The 27,366-nt window shown below is 39.8% G+C and overlaps 3 protein-coding genes across 3 annotated transcripts in view; all 3 read left to right on the top strand.

Moving 5' to 3' along the window:
- mypn (myopalladin) overlaps nt 1-239 on the top strand; it is a gene marked incomplete at both ends in the record, with an annotated part of 45,467 nt that extends 45,228 nt beyond the window's left edge. The window contains one exon of the mRNA XM_084153736.1: nt 61-239. Within this exon, the coding sequence (XP_084009862.1) occupies nt 61-239 (179 nt within the window). The remainder of the gene's footprint in view (nt 1-60) is intronic.
- Nucleotides 240-6,986: 6,747 nt separating this feature from the next.
- atoh7 (atonal bHLH transcription factor 7) lies at nt 6,987-7,436 on the top strand (the record flags this gene model as incomplete). Its single annotated transcript, XM_084153357.1, has 1 exon — nt 6,987-7,436. The coding sequence occupies one exon, from the start codon at nt 6,987-6,989 to the stop codon at nt 7,434-7,436; it is 450 nt and encodes a 149-aa protein (XP_084009483.1).
- A 4,001-nt stretch (nt 7,437-11,437) lies between these two features.
- Nucleotides 11,438-21,955, top strand: pkd2l1 (polycystic kidney disease 2-like 1; the record flags this gene model as incomplete). Its single annotated transcript, XM_084153346.1, has 15 exons — nt 11,438-11,720; nt 11,930-12,043; nt 12,999-13,126; nt 13,378-13,631; nt 14,094-14,318; nt 17,189-17,417; nt 17,588-17,758; nt 17,873-18,054; nt 18,163-18,283; nt 18,374-18,472; nt 19,123-19,244; nt 19,345-19,462; nt 19,556-19,677; nt 20,968-21,115; nt 21,256-21,955. 15 exons carry the CDS (start codon nt 11,438-11,440, stop codon nt 21,406-21,408), a joined length of 2,469 nt encoding a protein of 822 aa, XP_084009472.1. The 3' UTR covers nt 21,409-21,955.
- Between the last annotated feature and the right edge of the window lie 5,411 nt (nt 21,956-27,366).

Here is a 27,366-nt window from a genome sequence, read left to right as displayed (position 1 = left end):
TTGAAATAAATCAAGGGGTATGAATACTTTCTGAAGGCACTGTATCTCTGTTGTCTGCAGCCCAGTGGCATAAGCATGTCCCTCTGCCTATGAAAAAGGCTCTGCGGCAGGGCAGTCGCTATGCAGTGCTGACCGGCCAAGGCCTGGACATCAAATCTGCCTTCCCCACGATGGACAATAGCCCCGTCCTGTTCTCCAGCTCCCCTGTGGAGGCACAGCTGGAGAGTGAGGAGCTGTGAGGAGCAGACACACTTCACCATAGGGTTGTAAAAAGTCTAAACTTTCCCATAATGCACAGGTTTTTCAGAAATTCCAAAAGTTTAGGAAAGTTTATGGAATCTTGCCAACCTACTCCATCACCACTGGCCCTTTGAACCTACAAACAACTCTTCTCTGGAGTCTCGTAGGGCCGGTTTCCCAGACACAGATTCAGCCAAATCCTGGACTAAAAAGCATGCCCAATAGAGAATCTCAGTTGAAAGTGCTTTTAGTTCAAGACTAGGCTTAATCTGTGTCTGGGAAACTGGGACAGAGTTTAGTCTGCTCTGACACCTCCTAATGACTAATCTACTAGTTAATCTAATCTGTGGTGGCCTGTGGAATGGAAGAGCAGGACTATAATCTGAGCAGTTTGTGTCATCTGGCTTGTGTGATACATTTGAAGTGATACATTGAAATTACAATGACAAAAACGGTTAGATTTCCAACTGTCAACCTAATGCTGTGTTTGTTTTTCTGCCATTCCTATTGAATTGTATCATTTGAAGCGTCTTATTCACTCAAAACAGACAAACTCGCCAAGTCTTAGTTCACGGGCCACCGAGTCAACTATCATCTTTCAATAGGTCTGATTTGTTTATGGTTTTTCTACTTTTTGATTAGTTCGTTTGATATTGAGAAGGTTGATGAATGTTGATGATGGTGATGATGACATACCTTCGTCATCATACATTTCAACCTGTTCTTAATCTTTAGCAAATTGACTCTTCGTTTGGATGTGGTTGTTGTAGGATTTGTTTTTATTTCAAACGTATATATTTGTGTCAAATAAAGATAGTATATTTTAATGTTTATATAACATATATATGATTTGTTGTTTATGAATAACCTAGCACTAAATGTAAATCAAAGAAATGCACAAAAGGAAAGCCAAACAGACAAATTAAATTGTACACACGCATACATTGAGTGGGGGAGGTGCTACTCAATATTAGGAAGGTGTTCTTAATAATTTGTACACTCAGTGTGTATAGCAAGTTCTACTATGATATGACCAGGTGAATCCAGGTGAAAGATATGATCCCTTATTGTTGTCACTTGTTAAATTCACTTCAATCAGTGTAGATGGAGGGGAGGAGTCAGGTTCAATAAGTATTTTTAAGCCTTGAGACAATTGAGAGATGGATTGTGTATGTGTGCCATTCAGAGGGTGAATGGGCAAGACAAAATATTTAAGTGCCTTTTGAACGGGGTATAGTAGTAGGTGCCAGGCGCACTGGTTTGTGTCAAGAACTGTAACGCCGCTGGGTTTTTCACTCTCAACAGTTTCTCGCGTGTATCAAGAATGATCCACCACTCAAAGGACATCCAGCCAACTTGACACAACTGTGGGAAGCATTGGAGTGAACATTGGCCAGCATCCCTGTGGAATGCTTTCGACACCTTGTAGAGTCCATGCCCCGACGAATTGAGGCTGTTGCAACTCAATACTAGGAAGTTGTCCTTAATGATTTGTACACTCAGTGTATATAGAAAGCTCTACTATGAATATGTCTTTACAATTTGATATCTAGAATTGGTTCGACAATATGATTGAATTTCCCTTGACGTTCAATTAAAATAGAATATTTCACATCGAATACATGATTTGTGAATGCACACTTTTGCACTGTGGTTCTGTTGTGTTTTAAGTCCATACTGAGATACCATATGGAAAAGCAAGTGAACTATTGTAAACAAAGGGTAGCATTTTCGTAGTGCAAAAGCATTGTGCAAAGTGCCAAAAAACACTGTAAGCCTCATTATGAGCTTGCAGTGTAATTACATTTTGAAATTGTTCTGCAACAATGTGTGTTATAAAGTGGCGATCATTTGACAAGAGTTTAGTCAACTGAACAGTACATAAATAGTTGCCTCTTTATAACACAGTTTCAAATGAAGTCACGCTGCCAGATTGGAATGGGGTTTATGGTCATTTTTGCACTTTGCGCAATGCTTTAGCGTTACGAAAATGGCTCTGTTTCTTCTCACTGCCTCATAAATGGATAGTTGTGCTTACAGTAGCTTACAATACACCAGGAGCCTTATCCAAGGTTTGCATTTCAAACACTATCATGATGTTTACTTTACAGAAATGCCTTTTTAAGGTGAGGAATTTGTGCTGCTATTTCTGCTGTATGGAGATAGGTAACTGAATATCTAAGTTATTATAATAAAAAACACTAAATTCTGACAGCAATTTATGCAATAATGTTCATACAGCACTATAGTTGTACGATACTCATGTGTTTCAATGTTAGTGGGTCTAGTGATAGGATAGATGATTTTTTTTGGTAGGCACATTCACTGATATAATGAAATGTGTGTGGGAGAAATTGTTTTGTTATGTTTTGAAGCTTTGATGGAAATGTACACAACCTTGTAGTTAACATGATTATTGAAAACAGATTAAAGTGTAAAGTGCACCATGTAAAATAGATTTTCCCCTGAGAATAAAGTTATATTTATTCAACCCCCAAAAATATAATGTATATTTTTGTACATACATGTGTCTTACACATTATGAATGCATAACAGTTTATGGAAATATTTTCTTTTTTTGTTATTTTTCCCCCCGTAGAATCAGAGTCAAAATAACATATATATTGTTCCACCTACCTTTAAAAAACAAACATTGATCTACTCATTCACAATTGTTATAATTATGGATTACTGACTAATTCATTATCAGCTAGAATCATTGTTATGAAGTATACATTTGCCACATGATAATCAACACAGATATAATTAACATTTACCTCTGTTTTACAGTACAATAATCCAATTGAATTGGATACCATGCTAGGTCTCAACTACTCTTCCCTTTGGTTTATTGTCAAATATGAGGTGAGATTTTTTCAGGCTTATTACCTTGTTATTTACTTGTATCCCAATACTTTTTGTCTTCTGAGACCAATACGCAATTCAAGACAAGAGACAATGCTCAGTTAAGCCAACTAAGCATTGTTAGTCACACCAATTAGACTAGCAAAAAAGTTCAAACAGGCATGAAATTACATTCACCTTACTTGACCTAATTACAGTCCCCAGCCTCATTTGACCAGCTGCTACTTGTTGGCTGATTGGTAAATGAACATGCTTTGCTGGTGTTCGGTACATGGTTGTTGTAGTCCTATTGTATACATGTTGCTTTTATTTATCCACAGAAAAATTATACAATTATTTGAAATCCTTTTTTTAATGTAAATGTGTGTTACGAGGGTATGGTGGGTGGAAGTGACAAACAAATTATACAATGAATAATTATTGATCATGAATTAATCAAACCAAATGTTGGTCTACTCCATTATTTAATTACTGTACTTTTATTCAATCCATTACTAATTTCAAAATGTTTGTCACGCCCCTCATAAGCCCTGTTTACACCTGGTTCTTACATGCGTCATATCCTGAATTTGTCTGCATTCTGCATTCTGATTCTGCTATGAAATCATTTGCATACAGGGAGGGACCCGCAATAGTCTGTATTGCGGACACAGTGGAGGGATACAAATATACATTCTAAACCATGTGTAGACACATTTCTGAAAATGTGGGCACAATCAAAATGTAAACAAGATCAGGACGTGGCTATAATGGGCCCTGTTTCTGTCTTTGATTGAACCCTGATGATTGAGACTCAGGTAATAGGCCCTCTGCTGCAGATATGTCCATGATGAATTGGTTGTGAATGGACACTTGCTAGTGGTTGGTTTTTGCGAGTAAATGGTCACGTGGTTTCAAGTAACCTTTTTAGACAGAAGCCCTGTTTATACCTGGTGCTAATATGCGTCCTTTGTCCTGATCCTGTTCACATTCTTATTGTGCACACATTTTTTGACAGTTGAAGACGATTAAAAGACGCTTTGTGAGCTGATTGTGATCAGATCTTCCTGACCACCTACGGAGGTAGTCAGGAGCCTCATTTAAACCTGGTGCTAACATGCTCTTAATCATTTCTAAATGAAACTTTAGTATATTATTGAATCTAATCACATTGACCAAGTTTGGCGGAACACACTGTAGGCCCCTAATACTGACGTTTTTACACTTTCCCTATTCTTAAGCTTCAGAGGCCCTAATCTCCAAGTAGATCTATCTGGACGGGTCACTCCTTTTTCTGGGACATATGGCTTTTGACAGAGGGGGTAGCCTAGCGTCCAGTCCTTGTCAGACAAGCCAATCATATGAATGAGTGGAAAAACGAGGCTGGAAGAAACGGAAAGGTCGGAGACTGTCTGAGACATAGGCCACAGACAAGACAAGAGCAGCTGGCCAACTACATCAATCTGTAATCAATGAACCAAACTGGTAGAAGGGATTATATGCCTAATTGCACAGCAAACCAGTCCATCCCCAAAATGACCAAACAGCATGAGCTTATTTCCATGACCCAATATGACCTAGGCATGAGGCATCATCTTGGGCATCTAGCAATAATGAATGATTCATACACAATGCTTCTATACCCTGGTTTTTCTTCTTCAAATGTAATAACATTTGAGTTTCACGCATAAAACCCTCTCTATGGCATTATGTTGTATGTTCTATTTCAAGAAGTAAATACAACGGGAAGAGCTAATAAATATTGACCAGGTTTGCTGAAGTCGTTAGTCATATTATTTTATGCAGATCTTATACAAATCTGTTAATGCCGTTCAGAAATACGATTGTCTAACATTTGAGTGCATTTAAAGCTCGGTATAGGCCTATGCATGGTTTGTTGGTATGTACTGTAGATGTTCGTGTTTAGTTGTGGGTGCTTTTGGATGGAAGGGGAGGGGCTGTTGACCTGGTCGGATTCATCCCTTGATTGTTGGATTCACTTGTACCAGATGGAAAGGACAGACAGTTAAACAAATTATTCTGTCAGTCTCATTTCCTCGGACCACTAGACCGATCAATTATTTATTTCACACATGGTCCTCAGTACGTACGAGGACACTAATGTATACCACATACTGTGCTTGATTAAGAACACAGCATTGGTAAACAGACTAGAAGACCAGCAATAGGCACCCAATATCGGAGCAATCTCTTTTAGTACTTCCTAATAATCCATAGCATTAATGAATATACTTCTTATTTATGAATGTAATGTATGTCCCATCCCTAATTCTACCCAAAATATCAAATTCAAAACAAAACTAAACGTTTCACAAGACCAATAACATATCAGAATATTTTGTGTGTAAATTATTTTGTCCTTCTCTAAATATTTTTTTATTTTATTAATCCCAGCCGGTGAAAAGAGCAGCTCAGCAGGGTGTTGTCTAGGAGTCACTCTTAAAACACTTTAAATCCCTGGGGTTAGGGGCCACACTTACACTTACTTCCCCCTGGGGCTAATCTGACACAGATTATCTGAGATTATCAGTATTATCATTATAAGACCAGGAAGGAACCCTGTGATAAGTGAATAAATAAATAAGTGGTGTTTACTTGGTAAAACTCTCTATTTGGTACAATGGAGTTGACCGTTTCTCATTTTATAGTGACATATTATCCCAAAATCTTTCTAAATGTAGGTATGCAATGCAAATCACAAATACATAATCAATAAACACAAAAAAAGTAGAAATCAAGATAATAAAATCATGTTTATCAATGATAATTAACTTTCTAAAGGGAATCTGTCAAATTAATATTTGAAAGAAGCCATATAAAAGCCTTAATAATCTACACTACAACACATCTCATTAATACTGACATCAAATTAAGAGTTCCCCTATTTTACATTTGACATCTGTTGTTCCTACAGCTCTTGTGCAATTCAATTACTAATTTGACATAAGGGACAAAATAACCTGCTATTATAATCATTGAATACAATATATGCCATATACAGCAAATAAATGCCTAATGTAAAAAACAACAACAGACAAAAAAAGATAATGGAAAGTACTACTGTAACACATTGATTTCCTATTGAATTCAAGTGAACATAAGACTTCACATTTTTACTTAGAGATTTTCCTTTTATATGTCACTATCTTTACAGTAGTCAGAATTTCAACCAACATAATCAGCTCTATAGGTTTCATTGCCAGATGGTAGATTCTGTTTTTGCAACGCATGGCTGTTAGTAAACCATGACCAGATAGAACAGGCCGACTTAATTGGAATTTCATTAAGGTTTTGTTTGCTTTTTTGTGAGTGTGTGTGTGTGTGTGTGTGTGTGTGTGTGTGTGTGTGTGTGTCTGCATTGGTGTCTATCCCAGCAAACAATATTGGATAGGGGGAGCAATATTGGGGAGGGGGTGAAAGCAATATTGGGGATAGATGGGGGGATGAGGGATGGGATGGGACTCCACCTGCTGCCACCTGTTCATCTCCTCAGTCTTATAAAAGCTTGTTCCTCAGTCTCTCCAAGACCAGAGACACAGAAGCTGTTTTGCTGTTTAGGCTTAGCAGAGGACCAACAATCTGGATTAACTTCAAATTGTTCACTTGACATACAGCTTTATCAATTTACAGCTTTATTAGACAAGGACTTTGGACAGCTACCACGACACCAGACCGTTTTGGACAGCTACAAAGAGGAACTTTGCTAAATTTGACAACGTCTTAAAACAGTCTTGCGGTTGAGTTTGTTCAACTGGAAGGTTAACACACTATTTGACTTGGTTGACTCTTCATCACCACAGTTTGGGAGATTTCGGAAACATACAGTAGACAGAACCAGGAGAAAAACGTGTGAACTGAATCGTGGAATTGTGACCAAAACCATGGTGTCCCGCCAGCCCAGTTGCACTGGATCTGACTCTGGATCCGAGTCTGAGAGTATGGATTCCAAGTCTGGATCTCCAGAGAAGCATGATGGTTCCACACGGCGGAGGATGGCAGCCAACGCCCGTGAGAGGAAGAGGATGCAGGGGCTGAACACAGCCTTCGACCGCCTACGTAAAGTGGTCCCCCAGTGGGGCCAGGATAAGCAACTGTCCAAGTACGAGACTCTGCAGATGGCTCTGAGCTACATCATGGCCCTCAACCGGATCCTGACGGACGCCCAGAAGCGCAAAGCCCCCCACAGACAGTGGCTGGACCTGCAGTTTGACTGTGTGCAGCCAGAGAACTATCAGTGCTTCAGTACTATCAGGTACAGCTCTCCAGTTGAACACGAGTACATGCATTCGTCCTTTCCCTACCAATGTGATGGCCTCCAAGTTCCTACATAGACTGGATGGAAAACTGCAAAAACTAGTCATGTTGTTTGAGGTGAATTACAATCTGTGCTTGTTTTTAATGACGCAGGCATTTGCTCCAACCCAGGAGTCAGTAAATACATTTGTATTACTTTTATTTATATATTTTTTTAAATCTATTTATTGACGTTTGTTTATATTTTATGATTATTAAGTTAAGACATACATTTAATCAAAAATGGTTCCAAACAAAGCAATTGACAGCTTGTATTGCATTTCAGTGTACTGTACTGCAATTGATTTTAGCTTAGCTTTCTCTATTTTCTCTCTCTCTGTATTGTTGGGAAGGGCCTGTAAGTAAGCATTTCACTGTTAGTCTACACCTGTTTTTAACGAAGTATGTGACAAATAAAATTTGATTTGATTTGTATCAAATCTTCCAGATGAGACCCTGACATAATATTGTGTAATTTATAATGAATGCCGATCATAGGATTAAAAGTGTAATTATTTGCTTCTATTGTTATTGTGTAGACAAACAGTGACATTTTACGACTTTGGTAAGATACATTTTGAATCTATTTTTGTAAATGTAAAACCTTTTGTGATTGAGTCTAGTTAACATAATGTTCTCTAGCCCCAAAATGTAGGCATTTTGGAAATTCTACATGTTTTTTTGTGCTCTTCAGTTTTTCTAAACGATGACCTATACTTTGTTTAATAATAGTTGTTGTACTGAAATAAAAGTTGCTAGCTATTTTAATGAAATTGCTTTTGAGTTGTGTCAAGTTTTGTTCTTTTGTACATTTGCTCATATTTGATCGTCTGATGGATCCCTTGACCAAGTCAACAAGCAATGGTTCTCATCCAACAACCATTCTGTTTGGTTTGAGTGGAGACAGCAAAGCAGATTACTTTACAGGTGAAGGTCAATTTCCATTTAACTGAGCCAGTATTTGTCTATCATCTAATAAGGAGGTAAATTGATTGTTATGGTAACCAATCATAACACATATTTTTGGAATTAAATGTGAATGTACATCCTGTACCCAAAACATCCATTAACCTTAGCCATTTAAACTAATTCTATCTTAATTGCACCTTCTCGTCTATGTTGTATCCCCAGACAACAGGGGGTGCAAAGGGGACCTAAAAATGTACAGCATTTATTTTCTTTTGATGTGTCAGGTTCTAAATGAGAGTGATGGCGAGTCAGTCTGGTCCTGCACCACCCTGATCAGTGTGCCATCCTTTTGTCCGGAGCTCCTGTGCCCTGAGATAAAACGGGATTACGTCAATGGTAGACCAAAACATGAACAAATAAAAGGGCCTTGTTTTTTGGCCCCAGAATGTGAGAGAATAGGTGAGAGTGATGTCATTGAGCTTTTTCTTTTATGAAGTAAAAATCGAATCAATCGATCATCACCATCATTAATAATGAATGTCATCCAATTGATCAACCAATCTTTCATTACCAGAAATGAACAAAGTGCTAAACAGAATGGTTGAATCAGGATCACTAGGGATTGGGATTATTATTTCAGACAAATGCCCTGTCAATGTTTTGGCACCAGAATAAGGAGGTAATGTAGGCCTATACAGTACCTCTGACGCACACCCAAGAAATTACATAAATCAGGTCAATAATAATTCACCAATAACAAAAAGTCCCATGTTACGTTAAAACAACTGAACAGTTACCCCTGGAATAGTCATATGACCACAACAAACCTGCATTCGTTTGAATACCAAGAATTAGGGATGGAAAAGTAATCGTTAGAAATGTTTAAATGTTGCCATCGTGGTACAAGCTGCATCTGATTATTGAAGCCTGTGTGCCAGATCCTGCCAAAGGCTCAGCCAAGGAGGAGATATTCAACTCTATTGTTGGGCAATGGCTGTACCTAATGATACTGTTCAGGGGCACTGAAGCGTGAACCTCCATGGCTGGACTCTAATACATAATCTGTTACTGCCACCATACTCTTTAAATTGCATTTCATCCGATAATTATTTCATTTTAATGGGAACAATCTGCGATTGCAACTTCCATTTTTGGACTTTTAAAAGAATGCTATATACCCCTTGATTCTTGAAGAATATAACTTATAAATGCCTCATGAGCTTAGTTCAACTGTTGTACCCCATCAGAACCCAAAATATAAGCTTGTTTTACTCCAATGTTTGTAAACATTGCAATTGTAAACTAGCACTGTATAGCCTCAGAACATAGATAATAATATAATGTTGATTTCATGGATGGTCAGTCCTTGCATACATAGCTCTGTCTATGATTTTGAAAGTGGTTACATTTCTTCACCCCATCCCTTAGCTGTTTACCAAAACAGCAGCGGGGTGTTCACTTTGGTCTAGATTCAATCCAGACCGAGGAAGATCGGTGCTATAGCGTGTTTTAAATCCCCCGTTAGCGGGGACTGCATTCACGGTAAACGCTGCATATGTCGACTCAATTGGAAATTACCTCTACATTTCAATCGCGCTATAACGCCGCGGTCCGGGTTGAATATATCCCTTTGTTATTGTTTGAACTGCAGATTGTCCCTCCAAAGCCAAAGTCTGTAAGATTTCCAGTAATTTCAACTATTGAAATATAGCCTATCCTTAGTATAACGTTTTCTTTTACCATACACAAAAATGTGGGATCTATTATTCCATTGGTTATGTTTCCGTTGTTATGAGACTTGCATCGCTGTATAGCTTACGATTATGTTTAGAAAAGTAATGTTGCCCTCTCATGGAATGACATTCATTGACCTCTACAGATATATCATAGAAATCAATGGATTTGCATGTGAAAATGGCATAGGATGCATTTGCTCCATTGTAAAAAAAGAAAATCTATATTGTCTCCATTGTTCAATTATTTGGTTGGTGGCCCACTCTTTGATGGTATGACTATAAGTGTAGTTATGTCTAGTCTATATTCATTGTCAAAAATAATTTGATTAAACTATTAATTATTTGCTGCTACAGATGTGCTCTTGAGCAAGGCACTTAACCCTAATTTCCTCCAGGGGTGTAGTACTACTATGGCTGACCCTGTAAAAAAACAGATTTCACTGCACTTATCCGGTGTATGTGACAATAAAACTTTCACAGAAGCGTGTCATTACAAATTAACCAAGCCAGCGCGAAGATGATTTGATTTATTATTTAATCTCAGAGTGTATCACATCCTCAACATACACTTAGCTAAGTAGTAATGAGTATGTGTATGTGTGATGAGGTAAATGATACAGATGGTCATGGTCATTCAGAAGCTTTGTGGATTGTTTGCATTCTTAATATGCTTTTTGACAGTTGGTCAAAAATGTATATGCTAATGAGATGACCAGGGCCTATTAGACAGTAGGTCTTCGGGCAGGAGATCAGAGGCACACAGCAGCTATATTCTGATTAATTCAGCCACGCATTCAACAGTTGTCAATTGAACATGTAATTGACATGAAGTAAATTAATCGGTTTAGCAGGAGTTTGTTGCCATTGCGAATGACTGAGTGGTTAACAGGTTGTGACATTGGAAAACATCTGATGGAATATGGAAATAATTGAGAGCTACACAGAAACAAACATTAAAAGTGATTTATCAGCATTAATCTTACATTTTCTAAGGAAAATATGTAATTTTTAATTTTACTCATTTTTTATGTCAGTTTGAAGTAACATCATCAAACAAATCATCAAAACATTTTCTCAGCACCCCCATGGCTGAAGAAAATGTACATGAGAAAAAGTGCAAATTTCTAATAAATGCATAATATGCTGCCTTTTTTAGAAGAATGAGCATTGTGTCTCTTGTATACAATGTTAAACTGGGCAGTTTATTGTGCACAGGAAAGCACCAGCTCCTCCCTCTTCCATGCTTATGTCATCGGCCCTTTAAAGTGATCCCACCAACAGTTGATGGTTAACAAGCTTGCTAGACTGGTCTTGCCTCACTATCATCTTGTTTGAGAACCTACAGTAATAATATATTGAAGAATAGAGAGCCAGGTGATCCCAACCAGGCACCAATGCAGCGCCTCAACAACCGGTTGGAGAGCCACGTCAGTGGGCAGGTGGAGTGTGAGTTGGACAGCCTGGGGAAGGGTTCCTGGGTGAACCAGGGGTACTGTGGCTCTCCTCCACCCATACCTCGGGCTATCAGCACTGTCTACAACCCCCAGCCCCTCTATCCCCAAGGCTCCTTCGACAGCATGTGCAAACTGACCACGCCGAGCCCTTTCCCAACCGAGGTCAAGCCGCTGGAGACAGGTTCCGAGAAAAAACGTGGTGGATGCTGCTCATTTTTTAAAGGTAGGAATTGGTTCACCACATTTTGTTGTTGATGTATTTGCATTTGCTTAATTTGTATTATTTTACCCTGTAATGTTATCAAGTTGAAATTATGTACAGGAAATATTCCCTTCCTTAGTATCTCATTGAAGGAAATGTGTACTTGTGTTTTAAATTAGTATATAATTTCAGAATTCTCTGAAATTATGGGATGTTCTTCAATTATGTAGGACTGTGGGGCACTACACTGACTGAGAATACATCGGACAACCGGGAACTGTTTGTTAAGACTACAATGAGGGAGTTACTGGTCTATTTGGTGTTCCTTGTGGACATATGTCTATGTAAGTATGTCAACAATACATGTTTATTTTTGTTCATGTCTATGTATATTGAGTGAATATATATTTCATTGTAAGAACATGACTGTATAGTAACATCATAATTGTAATTCTGTCGATACTGTACATGTGTCTTAAAAACTGAAATTCATACAATAATTTATTTTTAGGACTAACAGTAATTGTGTTATTTGTAAAGTAGAGTTCCTTAATTGAATTTCTGAAGTGTTCTGGTACAATTCAGGAACAATCAATGTTGTTGCAGGGCTTAACTTGGCATTTGTATGAATTTCTATATAATGCTCTGTTTTGGAAGTCTGTCAGAGTATGCCAGGTCTTAGGAAAGCAAAGCAAACGTATGATTCGTGCCTTGTATATAGATCTAGTAATGATGCAGATTGGTTAACGGTAGGCAAAACAAACAGACAGACAGCCTTATCTGGGTGTAATTGACATCTAAATGATCACTGTGTTTTGGCAAACTGAAACCTGTGTAATGTGTTGATTTATCATCAGCTGTTCCTATCTGCTTTAGTGCCCTACTATATAATACCCTCCTCCTCCCTTCTGGCTGAAAGGCATTGTCCAGCGGGACAATGCGACTCAAAGGAACACAGGCAGAGCTCTCCTGCCTTTCACTGATAAGAGCATGGGGCTTAAGCTATTGTTGCTTTGTCTGCAGCGGATTTACATTGTTTGATAAGACTATTTGCGTCGCTCCAGTGTGCCCTCTCTTCAAACAAATGACCTGCTCTAATCGGTGCCACTTTGACTTCGGTGACGTGATTTTCACTAAATGACAAATCTTGAATGAGAGGCTCTGGCCTGTGTGTCTGTTTCAGACTTTCCTTATCTTGGACTTTTGAAAGGACAACATGGTCTGACTGAGCCCTGAGCAAAGTCTGATATGATGAATCAATGGCTGGACATAACAATGTCGCTGTGTGTTGTCTTTCAGTGACATATGGCATGACCAGCTCCAATACCTACTACTACACAAAAGTCATGACGGACCTGTTTGTGCTTACGCCCAGTGACAGTGGGGTTACGTTTCAGTCCATTAGCAGCATGGCAGACTTCTGGACGGTACGTACCCTCCCTGCTCTAACACTACTGAAATATTCAACTGTCTGATATCAACTTGTACAGATACAATTACTTTGATCACTAATAGCAAAAATGTGACATAAATCCATAAGTGACATCAAGATATCATAAGATAATAATAATAATACAAAATTAAAGGAAATACTAATGCATTGTTATAATATATATTTTAATTTTTTTAAATGCTTCTACTTGTTCATGCTGTAACCTACCTACCTCTATTTCAACAGTATGCCCAGGGCCCAATGCTGGACGGCCTCTACTGGACCAAATGGTACAACAACCAGTCTCTGCAGAATGGAGACCAGTCCTTCATCTTCTATGAGAACATGCTGCTGGGGGTCCCCAGGATGAGACAGATCAAGGTGATGAACAACTCCTGTAAGGTCCACAAAGACTTCCGCAACGAGATCTCCGGATGCTTTGATGTCTATAACGAGAAGAAGGAGGATGAGGTGGACTTTGGCCTTCTTAATGGAACTGCGTGAGTTCAATGTTCTTTTCGATGCTTGTTTGTCCTGACATGGCTGTAGTTGACTCCTATGGAACCATACACTCTTGGGGAAAAAATGTGCTATGTAGAACCTAAAAGGGTTCTTCGGCTGTCCCCATAGGAGAACCCTTTGAAGAACCCTTTTTGGTTCCAGGTGGAACCCTTTTCACAGAGGGTTCCACATGGAACCCAAAAGGGTTCTACCTGAAACCAAAAAGGGTTCTACCTGGACCTAGAAATGGTTATCCTATGGGGACAGCTGAAGAACCCTTTTGGAACCCTTTTTTCTAAGTGTAGGAGTCTAGAGCCATGTCTCACGGCAAAGTGTTTGTATGTTTCTTTTTTCTGACCAATTTGTGTGTCAATCAAATAGACATTAAGAAAACTTTGAAAATATTGACTGTAGATCTGAATGGCCTATGATAAAATACCATATCTCCTCCATGTCTGCAGCTGGCAATACCACAATGAGAAAGAGATAAAGGGTTCAGCCCACTGGGGTCTGCTTGCCACGTACAGCGGTGGAGGGTACTACCAGAACCTGAACAAGACCAAGGAGGAGAGTGCTGAGATCCTGATGGAGATGAATAACAACCTATGGTTGGACCATGGCACCAGGGCCGTGTTCGTCGACTTTTCCACTTACAACGCTAACATCAATCTGTTCTGTGTCATCAGGTAGGGAGAACAGACCACTTCACGCAGTAACGCCACTGTAGACTCTTTCACAAGTTCTCAAGTACAGTGCCTATAGAAAGTCTACACTCCTTGAAAAATGTATCCACTCACTACTGTAAGTCGCTCTGGATAAGAGCGTCTGCTAAATGACTAAAATGTAAATGTAAATAGATTTAATTGTATTTTTTTGTCATTGATTTACACAAAATACTCCATAATGTCAAAGTGAAAAGAAAATTCTACAAATTTTTACAAATTACATAAGTATTCACCCCCTTTGTTTAGGCAAAAATAAATTAGTTCAGAAGTAACATTTGGCTTAACAAATCACATAAATTATAATGACTCACTCTGTGGGAAATAATATGGGTTGACATTATTTTTTTATGACTACCCCTTCCTCTGTCCCCCATAAAAACAACATATGTAAGGTCCCACAGTCAAGTATTGAATTTGAAGCACAGATTGACTGAGTGAAAAGAATACAAATATACAGAATAAAAATATTCCAAAACATGCATACAGTGCCTTTGGAAAGTATTCAGACCCCTTGACTTTTTCCACATTTTGTTACGTTACAGCCTTATTCTAAAATTGATTAAATTGTTTTTTTCCCTCATCAATCTACACACAATACCCCATAATGACAAAGCAAAATCAGGTTTATAGGAATGTTTGCTAATTTATAAAAATACATAAGTATTCAGACCCTTTACTCAGTACCTTGTTGTAGCACCTTTGGCAGCGATTACAGCTTAAGAGTCTTCTTGACTATGACGCTACAAGCTTGGCACAACTGTATTTGGGGAGTTTCTCCCATTCTTCTCTGCAGATCCTCTCAAGCTCTGTCAGGTTGGATGGGGAGCGTTGCTGCACAGCTATTTTCAGGTCTCTCCAGAGATGTTCAATTGGGTTCAAGTCCGGGCTCTGGCTGGGCCACTCAAGGACATACAGAGACTTGTCCCGAAGCCACTCATGCGTTGTCTTGGCTGTTTGCTTAGGGTTGTTGTCCTGTTGGAAGGTGAACCTTTGCCCCAGTCTGAGTTCCTGAGCGCTTTGGAGCAGATTTTCATCAATGATCTCTCTGTACATTGCTCAGTTCATCTTTGCCTCGATCCTGACTAGTCTCCCAGTCCCTGCTGCTGAAAAACATCCCCACAGCATGATGCTGCACCACCATGCTTCACCATAGGGATGGTGCCAGGTTTCCTCCAGACGTGACGCTTGGCATTCAGGCCAAAGAGTTCAATCTTGGTTTCATCAGACCAGAGAATCTTGTTTCTCATGGTCTGAGAGTCATTAGGTGCCTTTTGGCAAACTCCAAGCGGGCTGTCATGTGCATTTTACTGAGGAGTGACTTCTGTCTGGCCACTCTACCATAAAGACCTGATTGGTATAGTGCTGCAGAGGTGGTTGTCCTTCTGGAAGGTTCTCCCATCTCCACAAAGGCACTGTAGAGCTCTGTCAGAGTGACCATCGGTTTCTTGATCACCAAGGCCTTTCTCCCCCGATTGCTCATTTTGGCCGGGCGGCCAGCTCTAGGAAGTCTTGGTGTTTCCAAACTTCTTCCATTTAAGAATGATGGAGGCCATTGTGTTCTTGGGGACCTTCATTGCTGCAGAAATGTTTGGTACCCTTCCCCAGATCTGTGCCTCGACACAATCCTGTCACGGAGCTCTACAGACAATTCCTTCGACCTCATGGCTTAGTTTATGCTCTGACATGCACTGTCAACTGTGGGACCTTATATAGACAGGTGTGTGCCTTTCCAAATCATGTCCAATCAATTGAATTTACCACAGGTGGACTCCAATGAAGTTGTAGAAATATCTCAAGGATGATCAATGGAAACAGGATGCACCTGAGCTCAATTTCGAGTCTCATAGCAAAGGGTCTGAATACTTATGTAAATAAGGTATTTCAGTTTTTTATTTTTAATAAATTGGCAAGATTTTCTAAAAACCTGTTTTCACTTTGTCATTATGGGGTATTGTGTGTAGATTGCTGAGTAAAAAAATAAATAATTCATTTTAGAATAAGGCTGTAACGTAACAAAATGTGGAAAAAGTCAAGGGGTCTGAATACTTTCCAAAGGCACTGAAGTAATACTGCAAAAAAACTGGGACATTTTTCAGGATGAAAATAAACGTGATGGATCTAAGCACAGGCAAAATCCTAGAGGAAAACCTGCTTCAGTCTGCTTTACACCAGACTCTGGGAGAGGAATTAAATATCCTAATAAAATACCATACCAAATTCACCTTTCAGCAGGACAATAACCTACAACCCAATGCCAAATCTACACTGGAAGACAGTGAATGTTCCTGAGTAGCCAAGTTACAGTTTTGACTTAAATCTGCTTGAAAATCTATGGCAAGAAATGAAAATTGCTGTGTAGCCATGATCCCCAACACCTTGACAGAGCTTGAATACTTTTTTAAAGAATAATGGGCAAATGTTGCACAATACAGGTGTGAAAAGCTGTTATGAGACTTACCCAAGAAGACTCACAGCGGTAATCGCAGCCAAAGGTGTTTCTAACATGTATTGCCTCAGGGGGGTGAATACTTATCTATTCAAGTTATATTAGTGTTTTATTTTTCATTAATCTTTTTCGATTTTTTCTTCCACTTTGACATTACAGAGTAGATCGTTGACAATTAAATCAATTTAATCCCACTTTGTAACACAATAAAATGTGAACAAATCCAACGGGGGGTGTAGACTTTCTATAGGCCCTGTATATGGTGTCCATATTAGGACTGAGTCAGGTGACTTTGGATGTCTTCCATGGATGTCCTAATATGGACATCATACATGTATTCTTTCACAAATGACCAGTGATTAAAAGTGACTTCCTTTTTTTACAGGTTGTTGGTTGAATTTCCAGCCACTGGTGGAGCGATACCCTCATATCAGATTAGAACGGTGAAGCTGATTCGTTACATCACCTACTGGGACTACTTCATCATTGGCTGTGAGATGGTGTTCTGCCTGTTCATCCTCTACTATATTGTGGAGGAGATTCTTGAGCTCCGAATCCACGGGTTCTCCTACTTCAGCAGTATCTGGAACACTCTGGATGTGGTTGTCATACTGGTGCGAGGACAGGCTGAAACATCATTCTCAATCTAAGTACTCAGTAATACAAGAATCGCATCAGTTACATATCAACCAGTGGTGGCTGGTGACCTACAGAGTTGAGGGGGATGATTGTTGTTGATTTATGAGTCATGATAAAAACCTAACACAAATCTGTTTTTCCACAGCTTGCCATTGTTGCAATCATCTTCAATGTTTTTCGCACCATTAAAGTGGACAATTTACTTGGTAAACTCTTAGAACAACCTGGCATTTATGCAGACTTTGAATTTCTTGCATTCTGGCAAACACAATACAACAACATGAATGCAGTGAACTTGTTCTTCGCTTGGATCAAGGTAGATTACGTTTTTCTTCCTCAGAATGTATCAATACTTTAATGCATTTCATTGAATTGTTGACATTGCCATTGTTACAACCCAAAGCTTGACTCCTTCTGTTCTTGCCTCTAGGTTTTTAAGTACATCAGTTTTAACAAGACTATGACTCAGCTGTCTTCTACTCTGGGCCGCTGTGCCAAAGACATCATGGGATTCGCCATTATGTTCTTCATCGTGTTCTTTGCCTACGCTCAGCTCGGCTACCTGCTTTTTGGTACGGAGGTGAAATCCTTCAGCACCTTCGTCAAGTGCATGTAAGAGAGCACCAAAATTAATAACAATCCAAGACCCACTCAAGAAATTGGCCAGATTTTGAAACACTATTAATCAATTACTCAAATTGGTTTCCTTTTTCTCTGTAGCTTTACACAGTTCCGGATCATTCTTGGAGATTTTGATTATGATGCCATTGAACGTGCCAACAGAGTCCTGGGGCCAATCTATTTCGTCACCTATGTGTTCTTTGTCTTCTTTGTGCTGCTTGTAAGTTGAACTGAACAAAATACTTTCTACTAGATTTTAGAAGAGTAAACTACACTTTGCCATCTTATTTTCATGGATTTTCTTCCCTAGAACATGTTTCTGGCCATCATCAACGACACATATTCTGAGGTCAAGGAAGAGCTGTCATCCCAGAAGGATGAGCTGCAGATTACTGACATCATCAAACAGGTAAACATCTATATTATACCAATGTAAGATGGCATATGATACAAATCAGAATATAATATATACACTGAGTATACAAAACATTAAGAACACCTGCTCTTTCCATGACAGACTGGCCAGGTGAATCCAGGTGAAAGCTATGATCCCTTATTGTTGTTAAATCCACTTCAATCAGTGTAGATGAAGGGGAGGAGACAGGTTAAAGAAGGATTTTTAAGCCTTGAGACAATTGAGACATGGATTGTGTATGTGTGCCATTCAGAGGGTGAATGAGCAAGACCAAAGATTGAAATGCCTTTGAACGGGGTATGGTAGTAGTGCCAGGTGCACCGGTTTGTGTCAAGAACTGCAACGCTGCTGGGTTTTTCACGCTAAACTGTTTCCTGTGTGTATCAAGAATGGTCCACCACCTAAAGGACATCCAGCCAACTTGACACAACTGTGGAAACCATTGGAGTCAACATGGGCCAGCATCCCTGTGGAACGCTTTTGACACCTTGTAGAATCCATGCCCTGACGAATTGAGGCTATTCTGAGGGCAAAAGGGGGGGTGCAACTCAATACTAGGAAGGTGTTCCTAATGTTTGGTATACTCAGTGTATATAATATATGCAAAATAATAAATAAAACATGCATACATTTTTGTGTTTCAGAGCTACATGAAGACATTTATGAAATTGAAACTGAAAAAGGAGAAGATATCCGATGTTCAGAAAGTCCTACGATCTGGATCGAACGAACTAGAATTCAAAGACTTTAGAGAAACTCTGAAAGAGTAGGTCACTATCCTCGTAGACAAAAGAAAAATCAGTAAACATAAATTCAAATCAATCAGATTCTAGTCTATTCTCTCCTTTCTTGTCTTAACCCTACAGGTTGGGACATGCCGACCATGAGATATCTGAAGCTTTCTCCAAATTCGACCGTGATGGAAACCAAATTCTGGACCAAGAGGAGCAAGAGAGGATGAAGAGGGAGCTGGAGGAGAAGAGGGTTAGTGGAAAACTAGAAATGTAACCTAACCCCTCTGCTATTCATATGATAAAATAAATCCATTCACATATATTCTCATGTCATTATCCTCAGGATGCTCTTAGTGCCGAGCTCAACAACCTTGGAAAAAACTATGGGAATGGCTCTCTGGAGAAATCAACGGTGGAGCATGGCAAGCCAAGTAACACTCTGATGGAGCAGGAGGACTTCCAGAGGTGTGTTGAGTATTTGCATTGAATATAACGCAGGTTAATCTCGGCTCCCAGAACCAAATCAGATAGGCTATCAAGAGAGACTAAGCGCAGGAAGCTGATACCATTGTCTCTTGATGAGATGGCCACTCCAAACAAACACCTATGTAAGTGCACCATAAATAACTCCTAATTGACTTGTGTCATATGAAAACCACAAGCTTTTTATAATCTTACAAAACATCAACAGCTGGTTACATACTGAGGTAGAGATGTATACTGTACATGCATTGTTGTTGTCAGACAACAATTATCTTTCAAATGAGACTAGAAATACACTACATGACCAAAAGTATGAGGACACCTGCTCATCGAACATCTCATTTCAAAATCATGGGTATTATGGAGTTAGCCCCGCTCTTTGCTGCCATAACAGCCTCCACTCTTCTGGGAAGGCTTTCCACTAGATGTTGGAACATTGCTGCAGTGTCTTGCTTCGATTCATCCACAAGAGCATTAGTGAGGTCGGGCACTGATGTTGGGCGATTAGGCCTGGCTCGCAGTCGGCGTCCCAATTCATCCCAAAGGTGTTCGATGGGGTTGAGGGTCAGAGAACACGTTTCCACTGCTCCAGAGTCCAATGGTGGCGAGCTTTACACCACTCCAGCCGACGCTTGTCATTGCGTATGGTGATCTTAGGCTTGTGTGCAGCTGCTCGGCCATGGAAACCCATTTCATGAAGCTCCCAACGAGCAGTTATTGTGATAACGTTGCTTCCAGAGGCAGTTTGAAACTCGGTATTGAGTGTTGCAACCGAGGACAGACGATTTTTACGCGCCATGCGCTTCAGCACTCGCCGGTCCCATTCTGTGAGCTTGTGTGGCCTACCACTTCGCGGCTGAGCCGTTGTTGCTCCTAGACGTTTCCACTTCACAAAAACAGCACTTACAGTTGACCGGGGCAGCTCTAGCAGGGCAGATATTTGACGAACTGACTTGTTGGAAAGGTGGCATCCTGTGATGGTGCCACGTTGAATGTCACTGAGCTCTTCAGTAAGGTAATTCTTCTGCCAAAGTTTGTCTATGGAGATTGCATGGCTGTGTGCTCGATTTTAATACACCTGTCAACAACTGGTGTGGCTGAAATAGCCAAATCCACTAATTTGAAGGGGTGTCCACATACTTTTGTATATAGAGTGTATCAGAGGAAGTAAATATCAAACCACACATCCATGCAGTCATGTCCAGCATTACACAATTTTCATTGTGTACCATCTACTCTAATGGCAATAATTGTTCCTCTATTCAATCAAAGGTTGGTCAGACAGGTTCTCCAACTAGAACACTCAGTAGCTGCTATCATGGCCAAGATGGATATAGTCATGGAGAAACTGGAACTGCAGGAGAGCAACAGGACTAAAGGGAAGGAGACAATAGGAAAACCAAGTGCGGTCAAAAACTACGTGAGAATGTTTGGAATTCAATCAAGTTTTCTGTGTTGAGCATGTTTGGTATTCAATCAGGTTATCTGTCGTGCATTTTTGGTATTTCTTCAATAAAGTTTGCAAGAGTTGACCACTTGTTTACTGTACACTTCCCCCAGAATGAAAAATCAGCTTCAGATGGGAATGTTATGGTATATATGGAAAGAGGGACAAGGGCTGAGATGGCACCCTGGAGATCAACCATTCCTGCTGGAAGTGCCACCTATGATCGTCCTGGGACAGGCTGGCCAACGGCCAACAGCCACATGTGAAGCATATTTAACTGACTTAAAGGCAATGGTGAATGGCTTAACAGGTTATAATCACTTCAATTCATGTTCAAAATTCTGCTATATATTGTAAATGTATTCCTTTTAAGTCAGAGAGAGAGGTTAAGATAATGTAACATGTAACTTTATATATTAATTGTACTGTCCATACATTTGTGCTGGGCTTTGTGATTGATGTGTTAATCTTGTTTGTTGTTGCCATAAAAAAAAAAAAATTGTATCTTATGAATTTGTGTATAAGACAAAAGTTAAATGTATATGTACAATATTCTATACTATATAAGTACTCCCACCACCTTGCACCTGACTTAATGTGTATAATTCCAAAATATACAGGAACATCTAAATTGAGTTTATGAGCTTTAATATTGACAAGCGTCCCTTGGAACATGCAACTAAGACTATTTATCTTTTGACTACTCTATCTTTGTTTAAATCTAGAATATCCTCAAAATATGAGATAGGTATATATATAGATTTCCTGTAACGATCTAGACTAGCCTCAATTCAAAGCTGTTGCTCATTGTATCTGTTGTATATAAATAATTACTCAATAAAGTGTCTCTCAATGTTTCTGAATAAAGTCAGATAGTAAGATTACTTTTCCTTCTTAATCCCTTACCCCATGAGGGCTAATCATAACACTTTACAACCACTCTTTGACTACTTTTTAGATTACACTATAACAATGTATAGTGTAAGTCATTATAAATGCTTTTGTTTATACATGGTTAGAAAATCTTTACATTTATTCATGAAACTTTACTTTATATGGTTCCTTTCTTTTCACTTCCTTTTCTTTTTTTCCAACTCAATCCATCTCTCTCGCCCCAACACAGTCTTTAAAGATCCAAAATACTGAATTACTTAATATAACTAAATCTTTTACCGTCATTAAGAATATAATAGAAGTACAAACACTATTCCGGTAGGTGAAGGGATCGATGGATGTGTGGTGAAAATCCTCCAATGAAATAACAGATCCCTTTCATAGAAGTAAAAATGTTAAATAATAATCATAATAATAATAAAGAACTTAGTTATCAAGCAAAGAAGCATTATAAAAAAATAGATATTGTATCTACATGTATAGCTAGGTTTCCATCCAATTTGTGACAGATTTTCATGCGAATATTTTAAACTGCATAAAACAACATGCACATTTTCCCACCAGAAATGTGTTTACATTAAACGGACTTATTGCGGATAAAAGTCTGTGCGTGATGCCTAATAGACCACAAATTACTTAGATATGATGGTTATTACAGTCGTATGAAAAAGTTTGGGCACCCCTCTGAGGCTGCATAATAATTTACTCTGTCGTCACAGAAAATGATCATAGTGGCATGCCATTCATTTTATAATAAAAGCTGAGTACTGGGGTATTGTCCAGACAAAGATTTTTAGTGTAGCAATATTAAGTTGTATGAAATTAAATCAGATGTGAAAAATAGGCTATGCAATGATTTGGGCACCCTTGTCATTCTGTTGATTTGAATACCTGTAACTACTTAGCACTGATTAATTGGAACACACAATTGGTTTGGTGAGCTCATTAAGCCTTGAACTTCATAGACAAGTGCATCCAATCATGATAAAGGGTATTTAAGGTGGCCAATTGCAAGTTGTTGTTCTCTTTGACTCTCCTCTGAAGAGTGGCAACATAAGGGCCTCAAAACAACTCTCAAATGACCTGAAAACAAAGATTGTTCAACATTATGGTTTAGGGGAAGGCTACAAAAAGCTATCGCAGAGATGTAAGCTGTCAGTGTCCACTGTGAGGAACATAGTGAGGAAATGGTAGACCACAGGCACAGTTCTTGTTAAGGCCAGAAATGTCAGGCCAAGTAAAATATCGGAGAGGCAAAGGCAAAGGATGGTGAGAACGGTCAAAAACAGCCCACAGACCACCTCCAAAGACCTACAACATCATCTTGCTGCAGATGGTGTCACTGTGCATCGTTCAACAATTCAGCGCACTTTGCACAAGGAGAAGCTTTACGGGAGATTGATGCGGAAGAAGCCTTTTCTGCACACACACCACAAACAGAGTCGCTTGAGGTATGCAAACGCACATTTGGACAAGCCAGCTTCATTTTGGAATAAGGTGCTGTGGACTGATGAAACAAAGATTGAGTTATTTGGTCATAACAAGGGGCGTTATGCATGGCGGCAAAATAACACAGCGTTCCAAGAAAAACACTTGCTACCCACAGTAAAATTTGGTGGGGGTTCCATCATGTTGTGAGGCTGTGTGGCCAGTGCCGGTACTGGGAATCTTGTTAAAGTTGAGGGTCGCATGGATTCCACTCAATATCAGCAGATTCTTGGGAATAATGTTGAAGAATCAGTCACAAAGTTGAAGTTACGCCGGGGCTGGATATTTCAACAAGACAACGACCCAAAACACTGCTCAAAATCTACCCGGGCATTTATGCAGAGGAACAAGTACAATGTTCTGGAATGGCCATCCCAGTCCCCAGACCTGAATATCATTGAGAATCTGTGGGATGATTTGAAGCGGGCTGTCCATGCTCGGCAACCATCAAACCTAACTGAAGTGGAGATGTTTTGTAAGGAGGAAGGGTCCAAAATACCTTCATCCAGAATCCAGACACTCATTAGAGGCTATAGGAAGCGTCTAGAGGCTGTTATTGTAGCAAAAGGAGGCTCTACTAAATTTTTATGTGATTTTTCTGCTGGGGTGCCCAAATTTATGCACCTGTCTAATTTCGTTTTGATGCATATTGCACATTTTCTGTTAATCCAATAAACCTCATTTCACTACTGACAAATTACTGTGTCCATCAGTTATTTGATAGATCAAAACGAAATTGCTGATCCAAACACCCAATTATTTATAAATGGAAATCGTCAGGGGTGCCCAAACTTTTTCATACGACTGTATACCAATATTTGCACATAGAGGCGTTTCCACTGCCATTTCTCGCATGATAAAATTTACTGACACAAAAACATCCCACCATGTCGAACGAACAAATTGTCTGTCGGCATTTATAAAATTGTACCGGCATATCCTGTTTCCATCAGGGGGGTCGTCACTTTTTTCATGCGTCAGGTAATTCAGCCGCATGAAAGGGTTGGATGGAAACCTGGTTTATGATTGATGTGCCAGTGCTTTCTACAATCTCTTGGAGTGCAGTGTGCATCAATAATCTATATCAACCTGTTATTAGAATTATTTAACAAACTATTTCAGTGTCTCTGTGCGTCTCCCAAAAGGATCAAGAAACGGACAGAGTCCCAGTCTGCATAGTCAGAGATGTTTATTCATTGAGAATTCTGCCATCACAATTTCAGAGTCCATCTTTTATACTCACACGTCATACAAAAATCCCTCCCCTCTTTAGGCGGGCTGTAGTTTTCCACTTTAAAACTGCTCTCCTGACCATCAGTTCACACACACACACACACACACACACACACACACACACACACACACACACACACACACACACACACACACACACACACACACACTCACACTCACACTCACACTCACACTCACACTCACACTCACACTCACACTCACTCACTCTCTTCCAAGCCTAACAGTTTCTCTCCTCCCTAAATTTCTCAGTTATCTTGGTTTCTCAGTTGCCTGTAGACTTCTCCTTGTCCTTTGTTGTCTGGCCTAACTCTTACTCACATTGCTAAATAGTAGCACAATGTCATAATCTTTACTGGTCCTACACTCACACATTCTAACACATTTCACACAGTTTCGGGGTGTAATAATTAGTCGTTAATAATTATTCTATCAAAACCCTAGACTGCCAATGCTATGTATTGGCCACCGTTCAGCCATATTGGCACTCCCCAGAAGAAGCAGTCCTCCATAGGAATGAATGGAATTCTACAGTATTTCAATTAAATGTTTCAAGGAAATAAGTGTGTGTGTGCTATAACATCAGTATATCTGTTTGGGTAGGTTACCCTCTACAATTACCTACAGAGAACGATCCGTCACTCACACTTGAGTAAGACACAGTATAAGGTTTGTTCAAATTTATTTAATTCAAATGTATGGTATTATTTTGCATGTTTGACAGACCAATTTTATATTTATGATGTTAGTGCAATTTCCAGAGTTTAGTTACTCATAACGTTGATTGCATCAGTAATGGACATGCAGGCATGGACACTGACGCACGCGCATGCACACACACACATTCTTAATTTCACCTCCTTTCTTGTCCACAGACACCCATGGAGAACCTCTTTATGGAGGGGTATTCGTACTCTTTCCCCCCCAACACCACCAACACCTCTCTCCACCTCCCCCCGTCTACGAGTGTTCCGATTCCAGAACCGGAATGATGCTATTCTGTGTTCTCCCTGGCCAACATCCTCCTCCTACCCCTCAACACCTCGGTCCTGTGGCTCGAAACCAGGCTGACGGTTGCCACGGCAATACCAACGACAACAGACATCTTCACCTGTAACCTGGCTGCCATGGAGATAATCAACAGCTTTGAAATGTTCTGCAAAATAATTGGCCACTACCTGAATGTGGTTGTACTGATGGTCATCACCGTGGTAGAGAACAGCCTTATCATGTCTGGTAGATCTGTGTTCCACTGTTGTACCTGTCTGGAGCGCTACCTGGTTGTGGTCCACCCTGTGGCCTAACTGAGGCTCAGAACTCCCCGGTACGAGTGGGCAGGGCCTGGGGTTGTCTGGCTAATCAGTCTGGGCTGGGTGGGGGTGGTGGCATGGTACTTTCCATCCTTTCCAACCAAACAATTGTTCGGTATGTTCCTGCTCGCTTTTACGATCATGTGCTTCTGCAGCTTGGCCATTCTGAGAGCTCTGAATGGTCCAGGGCTGGGGGAAGGGGTAGGGAGTGACCAATACAAGATGAGGGCATTCAGAACAATCATGGTCATCCTGGTGGTGCTGGTGGTCAGTATCGGGTCGTGTCTCTATTGAATTAAGTGCTTTTGTACAACAAGATTTGCATAGCTCGCTCAATCACCTATGTGTTGTCCTTTCCAAGCAAATTCTGTTCAGCCACTTTTTTTCCTACACAAGTTTGGGAAACTGCCTTGTCTTCAAAACCCTAAGCCTAGGGACTAATATTCTGCAGGTTTAATTTTAAAGGTGTTCTACCCTTTTTTTCCTGGCAGGTAACCTACCTGACTATTAAAGGAGCTATGCTGTACCTGACTTCCTATGATGTACTGTGTAGCTCACTAACTGTAAGTCGCTCTGGATAAGAGCGTCTGCTAAATGACTGTAAATGTAAAATGTACCTTACAGCCATTGAGCAAACGCTAGTTAGCAATCCCTTGCAAAGCTACCTTCAAACTGCACCCAGAGACTCCTCCGTCGTCCTCTCCTCTGTGACCCGGAAACCAGTAAGTGATCGAGGAGTCTCAATTCGTTAGTAGGCGAACAAAGGAGTCTGCTCCTTTCCTCCATTACCTACTTCGACAGAGGATGCACAAGAGTTTTCTCGCGGCAAGTAGCGCCAGTGTTTTATAATCAGCCAACCCCCCTTTGAATCAGCTATTGTTTTCTCGAAGGAGAAAGCATGCACACGTTTAAAAACGATTTGCTACTTATTATTTTATCTATAAAATGTATTGCACAACTAGCTAAATTAAGTTTAATCACTTTACACATTTATTTTGGGATTCCACCCCTGTAAACATATTTTGCCTGATGACGTGCGAGTGAAGGAGAGCCATGAAGTGCATTTGTTTCCACATTTCTTCTACTTTCCTCAGCTCTTTGAAAAAGGTTAAAGGACTGAGGAGAGGAGGCAAGCAAAACCAACTGAGATTCTCCCCATGAGTTCATCTGACTCTGGGTAAGTAGAAAAAGGGCTTAATTGCCAAATTCTCACTCTATCCCTTTAAGAAAGATGGATATTCTGTCTGGCACTGTGACAAGCATCATAATGTGATTTCTATG

Source organism: Coregonus lavaretus (assembly GCF_964263955.1).
Source record: "Coregonus lavaretus genome assembly, chromosome: 36".
In the NCBI taxonomy this organism is placed as follows: domain Eukaryota; kingdom Metazoa; phylum Chordata; class Actinopteri; order Salmoniformes; family Salmonidae; genus Coregonus; species Coregonus lavaretus.
Note: the sequence above shows the minus strand (reverse complement) of the source record. Positions and strands in the feature narration are given on the sequence as shown.